Here is a 16989-nt window from a genome sequence, read left to right on the forward strand (position 1 = left end):
TGCATTCTCAGAAGAAAATGTGCTAAAAATCAAAATCAGTACCTTGATTCAGACAAATGAAATACAAGGAAGACAAGCTGCAAGTAAATAATCTATTATGAAAATTGAATTTTGTGTCATTGACTGTAACTCAAAAATGTGAAAGAACAATAGCATCTATGTGCTCCGATGAGACAGCACTTAGCACTTACTCCAAACTGAGCCTGGCTGCACACCCTGTTGCGTAAACCTGTTCAATGCTCCCCTGACCCGTCTCTCCTTGCCATTAGCCATCTCTAATGGGCTAGTGGCCCCCGGGATCCTCCCTCAGCACACACTGTTCAACATTTACATGGCCCTGCTCGCACATGTCGCCCGACAGCACGACCTCAACATAATCTCCTACGCCGATGACACTCAACTGATCCACTCCCTCACCAAGGACACCATCACCGCCAAAGCCAACCTCCACGAAGGAATGAAGGCCGTCGCCGACTGGATGAAGATCAGCCGTCTGAAGCTGAACTCGGATAAGACGGAGGGCCTCATCTTCGGCTCCAACCCTTCAGCCTGGGACGACTCCTGGTGGCCGACGGCACTGGGAGCAGCCCCGACACCCACCGATCACGCACGCAACCTGGGAATCATCCTCGACTCAACGTTCTCAATGACCAAGCAAGTAAACGCCATCTCCTCCTCCTGCTTCAACACCCTCCGCATGCTCCGCAAGATCTACAGATGGATCCCGACAGATACAAGAAAGATAGTCACCCAGGCCCTCGCCAGCAGCAGACTCAACTATAGAAACGGCTCTACGCGGGAGCCCCGACCAAGCTCATCAAATGACTACAACGTATCCAAAACACCTCGGCACGACTGATCCTCGACGTACCATGTCACAGCCACATCACCCCCCACTTGAGAAACCTGCACTGGCTCCCTGTAAACAAGAGGATATCCTTCAATCTCCTCATCCACGCACACAAAGCACTCCACAAGACGGGCCCAGCCTACCTCACCAGACGGCTCTCCTTCTACATCCCAAACCGCCAGCTACGCTCGGCCGATCTCTCACTCGCCACCGTCCCGCGCATCCTAAGAGCAACCATCGGCGGGAGATCCTTCCCCCACCTCGCCGCCAAGACATGGAACACCCTCCCACTGAGCCTACGACAGACCCAAGACCTGCTGACCTTCAGGAAGATACTCAAGACCTGGCTGTTCGATCAGTAGCGGCCCAGCGCCTTGAGGCCCTCGCGGATATGTAGTGCGCTTTACAAATGATTGATTGATTGATCTCTACTATGCATGGGGTGCCCCATCCCAAACTTTATGATGGCGCAAGGTGGGCAAAGGCCTAAGCCTGACTTTTCTTTGCATGTGGCTGTCTGAGTGGATTATTTTATAATTCTGCGTAGACTGCTGGTAGAGTAGATACAGCATGCTTTGTGTTTGCTGCCCTGTAATTTCACAACACTAATCTCTGGTGGCTTTGTTGATAGCATGTGTGGTGTAGTGTCAGATGTTCCAGTACTGGCTTCTGGTGAACACAGTATGTACCGATATTCAGTGCTGAACGCCAGTGACTACTAATACCAATTAGCAATAGTGCAACTCGTGCAGAGGCACCGGGGATCAATGTTTCAACCATAGCTGCTGATTTACTACTAAACTAGGGGACGAGACCCATTTTGTTTGCTCGCATTAGGGCCTATGGCACCTTTGTTAAGACACTGCTGCGTGCCCCATGCCTCTGGGGTCTGGTTTCAAATAAAGGGCTATCTGGTTGCTTTTGGGAGAGGGAGGAGGCTGTCTCTGGTGCTATGGGATTATATGTTGTTGTGATCAATCTCCATTGTAAATCTGACGGTGACAGAAGTTTCTTGCTCTGCGGACAACTGACAGAGATGACTCATCAAGCCCGGGAGCCACCTTACCTTTCTCAAAACAGCACCACCGAGATACAGGCACGCGCCATCACATAGTCCAAATGGATTCTGAAAGTTACCTCTTTCTCCCAGAATTCATCAATGACAGTCAACTGCCTCACAACCAGAGTACAGAAACAACAGCTGTCTCTGAATGAGTTTACCAGAAATAGTTCCTTCTCACACATTGCACTAAGAACTGTCACCACTCACAGACAGATCCCCCCAGATACATGCCCCTGCCATCACAGAGTCCCTGACTGCCTTTCAATGGCTGCTGCCTGCACCTGGTTTCATTTGTTGAAAAGAGGCACATTCTGGTGGATTCCTTGCTGATATGTTCAGCTGTCTGTAATGGGAGGTTCTTTGCTTCTGGATGGAGGAGTCTCAGATGGGGACTGGCCCTCGCATACTCTGTAATGCTGAGTGTCTGTCTTTAGGTGTCTCTGGCTGTGTAATGGGCAGTCTCAGGTAGACCCTGTGACAGAGGCAACTGTCTCTAGATGTCTCTGCGAGAGGTGCGGTCTCTGGTGGATCCTTTCATGGTGGATGGATGCCAGGCTGTGGCTGGAAACTCTATGAGCGAGGTCACCACATTTGCTAATCATGCCCTGATGACAGGAATTCACTCTTGGGTATGAGATGCCTACAGGCCATGAGCCAACTTACCAAAGCCAATGAGCCCCAGAGTCTCCCCTCGGATCCTTGCTGCCCCCGATGCCACCTCCCGGATGTGCTCCACGCTCTGCACCCTGGTGCCTTCCCGCAGGGCCTGGTAGAGCCAGGTGTTCCGGCGGTAGAGGTTTAGGATGTGGCAGGTGCTGGAGTCCGCCGTCTCCTCCACCGCTGCAGAGGGGATGTTGCAAACTGCAATGCCTGCAAAGAGACAGGTTGATGGACTTAAGAACATCAAGGATCTTGGACCTTTACATCGCACCTGAGAGAATTAATACAGAGTTATAAAAACACACAGGCCGGATGCCCTGAATGCAATGAGACTAACATACATTTCTTCCATGCGACTACATTTCTTCCATGCGACATGGGCCTGTCCAAACTTGAGAATCTACTGGAAAAGAACAGCAGATCTAGTTAATGACTGTAGGCATAGACGATTGATTGCACCACAGACATGTTTTTCTTGAACGCCTCTCCACAGCCCAAAGAAAGAATTAACCAGCAAGTCTGCGGATCAGGCACTGGTTGTGGCCAAAAGACAGACTGCACTGAGCTGGAAGAGCAGGGATACACCCAGTACTTTGAAATGGCAAGGAGAAGGGTTAAAATGGGCAGAAAGTGAAAGCGCTCTCGCACATGGATACAAAAAGAGGGCAGTGAACGCTGGGGTATGTGCAAGCATGGGATGCAATAGTGAGTGTACTGGGGGCAGCAGGAAGGATGAGTAAAATATGACTTATGGTAGGAAAGCCTGTCAAGGGGAGACACATGTCCAGGGAGAACGAAATCTAGGTGTTTGGTTGGGAAGTGGGATGGAGACCTGAGTAGTTGGGCAAAGCAACACACACTGTATCTCAATCATTCACAGTGGTGACAGATTTAGCACATAAAAAAAGAATCGCAGGGGTGGGGAGGAGATGGGGCAGCGAGTGGGGGAGCAGGTTTGGATAAAGCAACATAAAGAGGGCATGTGGCATGATGTAGAAAGCAACTCGATAGTGGCAGTGAAGCACTCAAGGGAAACAACAACGCAGGGGGGCAAGAGGTAGAAGAACACGAGGGAGACAGCTAAACGGAGTAGAGAGGGATGTGGCGGAAGAGGTACACAGGAGGCACAGTGAGCAGCCACAAGAGAGAAAGAGCAAACTGAGCACATAGGGGAGGGTATTTGTTTTGGGGGGAGGCAGAACAACAAGAGGGAGGGAGTTGGAAAACAAGACTGTGAAAGAGTGCTTAACCCAAAAATAAGTAGGTTACTAAAAGTGAGAAGTGGAAGAACACAAGTCAGCCAGTCAAGAGGATAGTAAAGAGGTTATACTGCAGGGGAGGGACAAACACAAGATGGACAAGGATGTCTTCAAATAAGCAGCAAGCAAATGAGCATGACAATAAAGCCATGCAATGGGCGGGATTTAAGCCCCTGGAAGTTCAAGCAAATGAGACCGACAATCAAGCCTACCAATAGTAAGCAATTCATGGGCTCTTAGCCCTTGCAAGTTCTTGGTAGGTTCCCAATAGATCCTTCACAATAGGGCAACTTGTGCTGCCTTTCTAAAGCACCTTGTTCCACTGTTGTTTTGGAATTCAAAAGTTTAACTTTGAACTTGCGCTGTCCAGATCGGCTCAACCGAAAATAGTTTTCTTAGTCAAGGTACAAATAATAGAGGGAGGAGCTCAAGGGTAAAGTCACTCGGCCACAGCATGCCTTAAAACAATACACAATCCTGTAAGGCTTTGATTCCTCATGAGAAGAGCGTGCAAAGGAGCCCTTCAAAATGGTTCTTCACAACCAGAGAATAGTCTCACCAGTAGTAAAGTGTTCCTGCAGACTCCAGTGTGTACCTGACATAGTCAGACCTGTTCACTTTAACCCTAATGCACGTTGAATGAAGGGTGACCAACAAGACACTACTTAGAGCTTAAATCTTCAAGGCACAGATTTGTATTATGTTCTGAACTCTTCTTCCTAGTTACCATAAAGACTTGTCAATATAAGAATGTTTCTTAAGGTGTCTGTAAGCTGTTTCTCAAAGATCTTCTCTCCCTCTAGGACAGGCTATTCTGTGTTGGGTGCCTATGAATCCGTACGTGGTCAGAGATAATAGAGCCAAGAGCCCGATCTGGAAGGCCTAACCTAGGGCTATGAACTCTGAAAGCAGCTGCATCACTGAGTCCAATACGGAGAGGGGACAAAACACATTTACTCATATAATTAGGAAAGCTGCCTTAGTCTACACATTCCTATCCAAGAGACATATTCTTGGAACTTGGACTTGTACTGGAGACTCCACTTAATGACAATAGTAGAATTGTGACACCTTCTACAAGACTTGAAAGGTTCTCCTGGATGGTCAAATTAATGTAGGCAGCAGGGTGACTGACAAAGCAAAGTAGACACACAACCAAAGTAAGATCAAATTGTAAACTACTTAGAGTCTCCATCTGGTGTTTTAGCTTAAGCAGAACCTATATACACCAATCCTTCACTTCGTTTGTGTTGTGAAGTAGGAGGAATAACCTGCTCACCAGGATCCTGCTTGGCCCTAGTAGATCTATGGATGCACGTGCAGCGGTAATTTAAAAATGCTATTGAATGATGGATTGACTACCTTGATGATCTGGGCCCATAGAGTTTGTGAACTGCCTCAAACGTGCCAAGAGAATCTATTTCGATTCATAATTTAAAAAAGGCAAGTATGCAATGTAAAATGAAATATTTTAAAATAACAATAAGTAAAATGACAGCTTAACCGTCAAAATATCAAACTCTATGATGTCTCAGGAAATAGCGTTCTTTTGACTCTGAACATTTTGAGATGGAGATGAAGACTGCAAAAAGCACTCTTTGTTCTCCAATGGACAACACAACCGATACATGAGATGGAGCTCCAAAGCATCTTTTTACAGATTCCCCAGGAATTAGTTTAAAGCCTCATCAGTTCTCCATATGTCTTCAAATGGCCATAGAAAGATCAAACGGTTTCCTTGCTGGAGTCACCTGGTTACCCTTCATTGCTCCTTTTGATGTATGCCAATTATCTACTAATCCCACAAAGACATGTAAGGTCTTTTGAGTTCTCTATACAGACCACTACTTAATCTCTACACAATTCCTTTGGATACTGCTTTCTCTTCCAGCCCTACCCAGCTCTCTCATGTCTTCTAGTGAAGGTATGTATGGTGAACAGCATCACCTTCCTATTAGTTTCCAAGAAGAACATTGCTCTACATCAACAAATATTTGGTATGTTGTTCACCAAAGACTGGCCCTAAAGGGAGCAAAACGTCATGTTAGTGTTGTGCACACAGATGGCAGACTCCAATATCTCTGATAGATGTTGTCTCAATGAACAACAAATGTTAATTGTTGCTGCTCTAGACTGCCCCGCTTGGCCCACCTTTTGAGTTTAACCCCCGAACACTAGACAATCTTTGGCTCCACTGGAATTTCTCTATCTTCTGCTGACATTTCCATGCTGACCAGGGTGAGCCAAAAGTGTTCCTCTATCACTGCTGAGGGTGTTCTCTGCCCATCATGCTACAAGGAGATGACAATTCATAATAGCTAATTTAAGGCTTGGGGCAAAAGCTTTTGAACATGTATTACTTGTGGTGGGAGGGGTTTAGGGTCCTTCTTCATTAAATTATTTTTGTCCGCCCCCAACAGAAGTCCCTATTGTTCTTGACAGTGTTAGTTCTGTGTTATGTAGATGTTGCATAATTGTTGTGTAGCTGTGAGGCCAACTGTGATGTAAAGGTGTCCTTCAAAGCACACACAAATTTTGGTAAATTAGTAGTTTGCATTTCGGATATCCTTTCTTTGGCCACCTTTATAGAGATACCATAGGCATATGGCTCAGGGACTCCCTGGATGCCTGAGGGGCCTGAGGTACACAGACTTCAGCAATGATAGCTACGCAATTAGTATCCCGTATTGTGCTGGGTGTTGGCGATCAATGGAGCAACCTCACTTAAAATATCTGCGGAGGCTACATACTGGACATCTGAGGCCTACCCTCTTGCATGCCCTGTGAATTCCTCTAAAGGATGCACACAGTTTGGTTTTGCTGGCATCTTACAACCGAAAGGCAGTTTGGTCTTCGGATGATGGTGGCTGTGAGGAGGAACTCACCGAGGTGTCTCCGTGGGCAGACCAATCGGTATCGCAGTATCGGGTAGGTCGGGCCGACGTTAAAAGTCCCGATCTAGGCTATGACACTCCATGCCGTCTTTCCGTGTCCCCGCAGAGACCCGACAGGCAAGACCCGTAAGGGGTTGGTCGTGACCCAGGAAGTGCACGCAAAGGGCCAATGAAAAACGGAGGTTGTGAAGAAGAAGGCGGGCCAGACTGGAGAGTGGAATCGAAGGAGAGGACGCCAGAGGAAGAAACGGAGAACACTCAGCAGGACCAGACCAGCGTGACAGAGCCCCGGAAAGAGGACGGCGCCGAAGAGGAATCGGACGAACCGTGGTGTGAGGACTGGTGGAGTCCCCCGGAGGATGCTGGAGAGCGGCCGTGACTCTGGAGAGTTACGGCAGGGCTAGTGAGTGGGGTGTTACAAGGGACAGAGGGCGGAACACAGGAGGTGGTGGGCACGTGGGAGGTGGTAAGAACTGCATGCTTGCTTTATAGTTGTTGACCGCAGTTATCCTGGCATATCGTTCTTGGCCACAATAGCGTGAGGTCCTTGCTTGTAGACATTTGCCCTCATTTAGCGATACTTGTTGTAAGACTGCCTGGGGAAAGGTTTCTGGTTGGGCTGACTACTCGATTACGCATCCAAATAGGGTGTGCTGATCAATGCTCTTGACTTTGGTTCCTGCACATTTGTCCCTGCACAGTCTGTATGTTCTTTGGTATATTTACTGGACCCATACATGCTAAACTCTCCTTTATTTTGCTAAATCACTGGACCCAAGAACAACCCAGAAACAAACACTGGTGTGGTGACGGTTTAATCTTTGAAGGCTCGTAGGATTAGTGTTCTGACGGCCCCTTTCTTTTTACCTCTTTTATGAGCCTCCGGGGAAATCCTGTGGACTCCGATGAAGAGGAGCCTGAAACAACAGCCCTAACAGCCCTCCTTCGAAAAGAAGAAAAGCCGGAAGAAACCAATAGTGATTCACAAACCTTTGTTCCTCAACCAATCATTAATAAACAACCTATTCGCACTTATCTTCAGCCTCCACGCCTGTTTATCTGACCTGCGCTCCCACAAGTGGTGTCAGAAGTGGGATCGAAAGGCGCAATGGAGGCCGCACTTGCCAAATTGGGGGAAAATCAAGAACACCTGGGAAAGGTGATGGAGCGGTTCCTGACTGTGGTAGAAGAGGACCGAGGGAAAATACAGCAAGTCCTAGCCGGACAAGGACAAACCCAGGAGGCGGCTCTGGGTAAATTGACAGAGGTTTTAGGGCAACAGAGAGGCCCTACCACTTTGCCCTAAGTGGTGTTACAAAGATATGTAAGCGGAGAGGACCCGGATTTCTTCTTCAACAATTTCGAGAGAATGGCGGCTGCGGCTTCTTGGCCTGTGGACAAATGGGGTCAGTACCTAGGACCCCTATTATCGGGCGACTTACAAGCGGCCTACCAAGCAGCCACGGTACAAGGAGGTATCACCTATGCAGATATAAAGAAGTGTATCATGGAACGGTTAGGGATCGATGACGAATCCTATAGACAAAAATTTCGTCAAATGAAAGAAGGTCCCCAAGAGACACCCCGAACTTTATATTTCCGAGTGAAAGATATGGCAGACCGATGGTTAAAACCAGCTACCACTGACAAAGATGGCATCATGGCTAAAATATATCTAGAACAGTACCTAACTTCTCTTCATCCTCCTATACAAAAATGGGTTCGCCAACAAGCTAATCTTACTCTTGAAACGGCTGTGGAAATAGCCAGTGCTTATAGTAGGGCCCAAGACTTACAGAAAGGTAGAGATGATTGTTCAGGGAAAACAAGCGGGCCCATATCTCATCGACCTCCTCGTCCACCTCCACCTAAGAAACCCGAGCCTTTAACCATCGTACCCGGGACTCCCGTGTTTCGAGCTCCTATGGGTCCTCAGTGTTATCAATGTGGGGGAATGGGACATATCGCAAGATTTTGCCCACAAAAAGAGAAAGAGGAGCCCATGGAAATCGGGGTAGTCCGAAACTATTATTGCACTTCCTCTGATAGAAAACAACCCCCATACCATTGCACTGTTTCAGTAAATGGTCAACAGGTAACTGCCTTAGCTGATACCGGATGTCTGCATAGTGTGGTACGGCCCCAAGACTTGGGTTCTCACATCGGTCCTATTGATGGATCAGTCACCATACGATGTGTACATGGAGACAAGAAACCCTACCCGACTGCACAAGTAAGGATACAACATCCAAGAGACGAGGGAACCACTCTGACTGTTGGGTTAATACCTCAACTACCCGAGCAAGCAATCTTGGGAAACGACTACCCAAAACTAGAACAGTTGCTACATGATAAGTCACACCAGGAGGAGGAGTGGTGGTCTACTGCCCCGTTTGCCCAGGAGGACGGTAAAGAGTGGCCGATGTCAAAAATCCGGAAAAGCAAACGACAAAGAAGAGCGGAGAAAAACAAAAACCCTGTTGTATTGCCAATAACTCTAGACGAAAACCCGTGGGAAACGGACCGAAGTTTCCATGCAGCTCAACATGAGGATCCAACCTTACAGGAAGCCTGGAATCGAGCGCTGGATGAGGAGGATCCATATCATGTAGGTCCATATTTCTTTAAGAAGAATGACTTGTTATATAGAAAGGGGAGTCCGACACAAAAGGCCCAACTGTTGATTCCTGGTCCATTCAGGGAGAAGGTGTTATATCTGGCTCATAGTCACCTACTTGGGGGACATTTCGGAGCTGATAAGACAGAAAAACACATCTTAGAACTCTTCTATTGGCCAGGGATATATCAACAAGTAAAACGATATTGTCGGGAGTGTCCCATATGCCAACGTAAGAGTAGATACCACCCACCTAGAGCTCCCCTTCAACCGCTCCCAATCATAGGTGAGCCCTTTAGCAGAATAGGCATGGATATAATAGGACCCTTGTTGCCCTCACGCAGTGGATGTAGATATGTTCTTGTTATCGTGGACTATGCCACTCGTTTTCCAGAAGCCCTACCCCTACGGAGGCCGGATACCACCAATATTGCCAAAGCCATGATTACTGTTTTTTCTAGAGTAGGATTTCCCAAAGAGGTTATAACCGACCAGGAAACACCTTTTGTATCCCGACTAATGAAGCAGGTGTGTTCCCAGTTAGGAATTAAACAGATCCGCACGTCGGCTTATCATCCCCAGACGGATGGATTAGTCGAAAGATATAATGCTACCATCAAAACCACCTTAAAGAAACTCCTAGCTTTAGAAACAAGGAGATGGGAAGATATGCTGCCACTGGCCTTGTTTGCCATTAGGTGCAAAGAACAGAAAAGCACAGTATACTCTCCCTTTGAATTGTTGTATGGTCACAAACCTCAGTCTTTGTTGGAGATGGCACAAGAACGGTGGGAAACAGAACCACACAATACCAAACCCATCACAGAATATGTGTCCAACTTACGAACTCATTTGAGTCAGATACATACAATTGTTAGAAACAACTTGGAGGAGGCCCAAACAGCCCAAAAGAGACAGTATGACAAAGGGGCTAAGGAAAGAACATTCCAAATAGGAGACCCCGTATTACTGATGATGTCCTCCTCTGACCATAAGTTGTTGGGACAATGGCAGGGACCATACATTGTGATAGACAAAGTGACTCCGGTGACATACCGCATTGAGTTGGATCCCATCCGACATGTATCTCAGGTGTATCATGTCAATCTCTTAAAGAAATGGGAGGGTCCCATTCCAAATGACGTGCACATGGCAAGGATAGCGACCACTTCCTTTGATAAAAGTATAGATCCTGATTTGCCTATCTCCTTACGGGAACAACTAACCCAGGTATTACAACCGTTACAGGGAACATTTTCCCCTACACCAGGCAGGACTTCTTTTATAGAACATGCAATAAGAACGACCCCTGGGAAACGCATACGGTTAAGGCCTTATCGCATTCCCGAAGCACGTAGACAGACCATACGTGAGGAGATACAGAAAATGTTACAAATGGATATTATTGAACCTTCCATGAGTGAATGGAACTCTCCGATTGTTCTAGTTCCCTGATGGGTCAGTACGTTTCTGCATTGACTTCAGGGGGGTTAATAAGATATCAGAGTTTGATACATACCCCCTACCGCGAGTTGATGAGATGGTGGAAAAAATTGGACAGGCCAAATACATCAGTACGCTTGATTTGTGTAAGGGGTATTGGCAGATTCCTCTTCGTAAAGAAGATCGCGAAAAAACAGCGTTCTCTACACCCGATGGGTTATACCAGTTCAAGGTCTTACCCTTTGGGTTGCATGGAGCTCCAGCTACTTTTCAGAGGGCCATGAATGTGATCTTGCGACCACACGAACCGTATGCTGGCGCTTACATTGATGATATTGTCATCTATAGCGACACTTGGGAGCAACACTTGAGTCATCTCTCCAATGTGATCAAGACTTTAGGACAGTACGGGTTATGGATAAATCCTGCCAAGAGCCATCTTGCAGCCCAAACTGTCAGGTACTTAGGTTACCTGTCAGGAGAGGGAGTGATCAGGCCACAGACCTCCAAACTCACAGCGATCACCCAAGTCCCTTTACCGCGAACCAAGAAGGACTTAAGAGCTTTCCTGGGATTGCTGGGGTATTATCGAAGATTTATCCCTCAGTTTTCACAGCAAAGCAGCCCCTCTAGCCAACCTGTTGCAGAAAAATTGCAAGACCGAAGAGATTCTCAAACATCCCCCCTTAGAGGTCATACAAGCTTTTGAGTCCCTCAAAAAGGCTCTAACATCGGATTCGATTCTCACTAGTCCGAACTATTCTCTTCCCTTTATCCTACAAACTGATGCCTCCGACCTGGGTATCGGGGCAGTCCTTTCACAAGAAACGGCACAGGGAGAAAAACCTATCCTGTATATTAGCCGTAAGCTGTTCCCGAGAGAACAAAATTACGCCACCATAGAGAAGGAAGCCTTGGCCATCAAATGGGCTATAGAGTCTTTAAGGTACTATCTAGAAGGTAGAGAGTTCTCCTTATATACTGAGCACGCTCCCTTGGAATGGTTAGCTAGGAATAAGGGACACAACGAGAGAGTGCTCAGGTGGTTTCTATCCTTACAACCCTATCGCTTCCACACCAAGCACAGGAAGGGCAAAGACCATGGCAATGCCGACTTTTTCTCTCGATTCCCTCAAGAGCCAACCCCAAGTAGTAAGACAGCAAGGGAAAGGGGATGTGAGGAGGAACTCACCGAGGTGTCTCTGTGGGCAGACCAATCGCGTTGTACCCCGCAGGATCGGGTAGGTCGGGCCGACGTTAAAAGTCCCGATCTAGGCTATGACACTCCATGCCGTCTTTCCGTGTCCCCGCAGAGACCCGACAGGCAAGACCCGGAAGGGGTTGGTCATGACCCAGGAAGTGCACGCAAAGGGCCAATGAAAAACGGAGGTCGTGAAGAAGAAGGCGGGCCAGACTGGAGAGTGGAATCGAAGGAGAGGACGCCAGAGGAAGAAACGGAGAACACTCAGCAGGACCAGACCAGAGTGACAGAGCCCCGGAAAGAGGACGGGGCCGAAGAGGAATCGGATGAACCGTGGTGTGAGGACTGGTGGAGTCCCCAGGAGGATGCTGGAGAGCAGCCGTGACTCTGGAGAGTTACGGCAGGGCCGGTGAGTGGGGTGTTACAAAGGACAGAGGGCGGAACACAGGAGGTGGTGGGCACATGGGAGGTGGTAAGAACTGCATGCTTGCTTTATAGTTGTTGACCGCAGTTATCCTGACATATCGTTCTTGGCCACAATAGCGTGACGTCCTTGCTTGTAGACATTTGCCCTCATTTAACGATACTTGTTGTAAGACTGCCTGGGGAAAGGTTTCTGGTTGGGCTGACTACTCGATTACGCATCCAAATAGGGTGTGCTGATCAATGCTCTTGACTTTGGTTCCTGCACATTTGTCCCTGCACAGTCTGTATGTTCTTTGGTATATTTACTGGACCCATACATGCTAAACTCTCCTTACTTTTTGCTAAATCACTGGACCCAAGAACAACCCAGAAACAAACACTGTGGTGTGGTGACGGTTTAATCTTTGAAGGCTCGTCGGATTAGTGTTCTGACGGCCCCTTTCTTTTTACCTCTTTTATGAGCCTCCGGGGAAATCCTGTGGACTCCGATGAAGAGGAGCCTGAAACAACAGCCCTAACAGCCCTCCTTCGAAAAGAAGAAAAGCCGGAAGAAACCAATAGTGATTCACGAACCTTTGTTCCTCAACCAATCATTAATAAACAACCTATTCGCACTTATCTTCAGCCTCCACGCCTGTTTATCCGACCTGCGCTCCCACAGTGGCTTTATTCCACTGTCCCTCAAACCAGAATAAATACTGGCTCCCACGAGCTAATAACTCCTACTTCCTGTGGATTTAAAGAAGAAGCTTCCTTGTGCAAGTGCAGAGGGATATTTTGTTCATACAATGACAGCAGTCGTTAGTAGTATCAGTCTTGGCTTGATGGGTGCTAAGTGTCAGCTTCAGTAGTCCAAGAGAGATGGTGCCTCACTGCTAGCTCAATGCACACTGGCTGCAAGCTAGTGTGGGCTAACAGCGAGCTGCAATAGCCACAGACCAGTGTGCAATAAGAGCAAGCATCAGAACCCATTCTCTTTTCTTATGGCCCAGTCTTAATTCAATTATTGCTGACTACATCATTTTGAAAGTTGGGTTGTTCTGTGAGGCTGTTCAGTTTATCATTAGCAAAACACACCCTGCATCTTAACAAATGTAATTCACTAAGGGTCCTCTGCCAATTTTCAATGATGGTCTGATATTCTTCATTAAGTTACAAATGTTTCATATCAGTTACCACAACTTTGTTACGGAGATATGAAAGAAAACATTGAAATCCGCTTCACCACTGCATACCAAAGTTCTGCAATAATCTTTGCATTTTTCGATACTGGAATACATTGATTTCTTTATCTACGATACCAGAGGCGTCACATGATCAGGTATAATCCAGTAGCTGACCATGGGGGCAGAGAGGCACGTGCAGGCATACTTACCTCTATAAGACCATAAAGTACTTTAGGTGCAGGTCTATTCTAGAGGGTCCCCATGGCACATCCAAGCTTTATCTACCAAAGAGGGTGTATTAATCCACCAGGCAGGACGCCCCAGTTCAATAACACTCATAAAGAGCAAAATCCAAAAGGTGCTTGCAGGTGCTAATCAGCAACATAATCAGTTCTTACTGAACAGGTGGACTTTCAGTTTTTAGGGTCTGACTTTACAGCGCAGCTGTCGTCAGACAATTATGTGCGACTAACCAGGTGAGGGGCTTTGGCTTTGCCCACATGTTGGGAGCCATGAATACATGTCTTGACTAAATAGAAGTTTTGTGCTTCCACAAAAAAGTGCTTTCCCTCCACACAGCTCTGATTATTTTATTTATCCAGCTCCCTGAGCTTGAACTTTCAGGGGCACACACATGACATTGTGATGCTATTAAAGTGTCTTAGATAACTAGGCCATTTACAGCGTTTTTCTCTGGGAGCACCACAGATGGGAAGAGTGCAATCATTAACCTACGTGGAGTTTTAGGTCTGGCTTTACTGTGCAACTGTCATCTGACCTTTTAACCTACACCAATGTTATTCTGCAGTTCTTTACTTCTACATAAATACATACGAATTTCCATGCTATTAACTTGTAACACTTCACATTAACATACAACATTCCCTTAAGGCAGACCTACCTTAAAACTGCCCAGAGTGTGTGATTGCTTGTGGTCCAAAGGAAGCTGTAGTTACCAATGGCTGTAAAATCCCAATGTGTAGAAGATCCATAAAATAGAGTACAACAACGTTTTTAACTCCTAAAGATTTTCTAATCAGCGGCTCCAAGTGAGGGAACATTTAATCTAAAGCTGCTCCACAGCGTGTCAACTCTTCCTGCCATGGAACACTCCCTTGAGAAGATATATAATACATACTAGTGCAACAAACACATGGATCGCTGAAGGGCTCCATTAATTTCCCAGTTGATGTGCTGTCTTGCAGTGGGCTAGAATCCCTGTGAATGGACTACCAGAGCTTTTGTGCTGGAAGCCTTCTGTAACCCTTATCACAGCTTGGAACCCCCTCCTGCTTCTTTTCCAGTCACACCCTGTACTTTAATCATTCATCCCTTATCACCACACCAATATTGACCTGCTTCGGAGACTCTGCAGTGGTTAAACCTTTGCTTTTTCGCTCCTTGACGAAGTATTTAAAGAATGAACATATTCTGTGTACATTGCTCAATATTTGGTACATTTTTGATCTTTATACACAATCACCAGGAGGGTGAGGGCTATATTTTGTTACTAGCTAAAATCGAAATTCAGATGCAATTCCTTTTTAACTGCTTGTCTGATAGCTTGAGACCAATGGCCCTTGTGGTCAATTCTTACATTCTGGCTTCTAGGCAGGTTCACATGAGAGACGAGAGACTGGAACGTGAATAGCATGAGATTGACTTGATAGAGAGTGACAACTCTCATTCTCTCTTGGATGACTGGCCCATAAATGTGTCTCTGTTGACCTGTCCTCCTCTGTCATTTCTCTTAATTCCAGTTCTTGTCTGATTGGTTAAGAGGTAGGTAGAGGGGGAGGAGGTTTGGGAGAAAATCAAAGTGAGGCCATAGTTATGGCTTCTTTTTGGCAGAACATGAGGTGGGGGCAGCTCCTTTGTCTAACATCTGCAGACCAGAAATGGTTCTCCGCAGTCTCTCAAGCATTTTGTTATCTTGGCTCAGTCAGGTTACCAGCTGCACCTGTTGGCCTTGATGTTGAGTAAAAAGAGGTTAGAGCTTAATAACTGCCCATTGATCAAGGTCTAGTTTCTTAGCTGTGACCTGGCCTTGGGACCATGATGTTATTTTGGTTTTGCAGTTCCTTCAGAAGAGGGTCAAGGTAAGGTTGGTGGATGTGACATTAAGTGTGCACCGTAACCAGGCACTTGGGAGATCTTGAAGCCACTGAGATTCTTCTGAGTTATCCCCGGACACTATGTTCTCATGTCCATCTGTGAAATCTCAATTTACCAGTTGAATGCTTCAGCTGTGGATCTCTTTGAGTTGTGATAATTGCACAGGGAGCACTATAAAAGAGGATCTTTATTAACCCTTCTGGAGATAGGATTATGCTTAGGAAGTATTCTTTCCTTTAATGGTTTAATTAGGTAGCAGGAAACAAATTTGCCTCATCAGAGGTGGACTCTTCTCATAAGCGAAATCTGAAGTGAGTGAAAAATCGGAGAAATGAAGATTACCACTAACTATCCGGGGCACTGAATGTGTCTTGGCCCTAAAGAGGTAGAGCCAGGCATTCATCCGCTGCAGACTCAATGCCATGCATTCATAAATGTTGTCAAAATTCCTAAAACCTCATACAGGCCAAAGGCAAATTGCCTAAGTTAACATATTCTATGTAACTCTTAAGATTGTTTTCTTGCACGTTTCGGATCAAGGGCACCAAAAAAAGGAAAAACAAAAGAGCAAACTTCTATCTGCATGTCTTATTTTAGGAAGAACCACACATAGGAAGGAGCAGAGTTTAGCTCACAATCAACCACATTGCTTTCCATTTTTAACAAGGACGGATCATTTGTTCATAGTGAGCTTACAGTTCCCAAATTTGAAGTATACGCTCAGTCAATACAAGGTCAGCAGAAGGTGGACAAAGGCACAATATGGGACCAAGTGAGCCTGTTGACTGTACTACAGACAGCATGATTGTTGTTGATCCATGTCCACCTGTTTAGGTTAGCCAACTGTTGTTTAGAAGGTGCCTCTTGTGTTTGACAAGAATTAGCCAATGTATTGCAGTATTCCTCACTTGTACATGCAGGCTTATATTTCCCACTCTACAACGCTGGACCATTTGAAATACATGCTGTCTTTGTAGAGGAGGGTGCGTCCCTGCCTGGTGCATGACACTCAATGTACGCATGTATGTATGTATGTATGTGTGTAAATGTGGTCTTTATATTGAACAAACCTAGCTGGAAGGCAGCAACACCTTGTACACAGTCCAAGGTGAAGACACAGTCAACACGTGGCTGGAGAGGTAGCTCGTTTATAAGAGCCTTTAGCTCGTTCCCTTATTTGGAGCAAAGTTGGGGTGATCCTGATGCATTTGGGAATGTCATTCCAGATTCTGGCTACATAAATGAAGAAGGTATGTTGCATAGTTCTTTTCATTTTTGCACTTCTTCATCTCCTG

At 46.4% G+C, this 16989-nt stretch overlaps 1 protein-coding gene across 1 annotated transcript in view; it reads right to left on the bottom strand.

Moving 5' to 3' along the window:
- Window positions 1-16989, bottom strand: part of CTBP2 (C-terminal binding protein 2) — a 135457-nt gene that overhangs the window by 74752 nt on the left and 43716 nt on the right. The window contains exon 4 of the mRNA XM_078644032.1: window positions 2577-2783. Within this exon, the coding sequence (XP_078500158.1) occupies window positions 2577-2783 (207 nt within the window). The remainder of the gene's footprint in view (window positions 1-2576; window positions 2784-16989) is intronic.

This window comes from Lissotriton helveticus, chromosome 5_1, assembly GCF_964261635.1.
Source record: "Lissotriton helveticus chromosome 5_1, aLisHel1.1, whole genome shotgun sequence".
Taxonomy (NCBI): domain Eukaryota; kingdom Metazoa; phylum Chordata; class Amphibia; order Caudata; family Salamandridae; genus Lissotriton; species Lissotriton helveticus.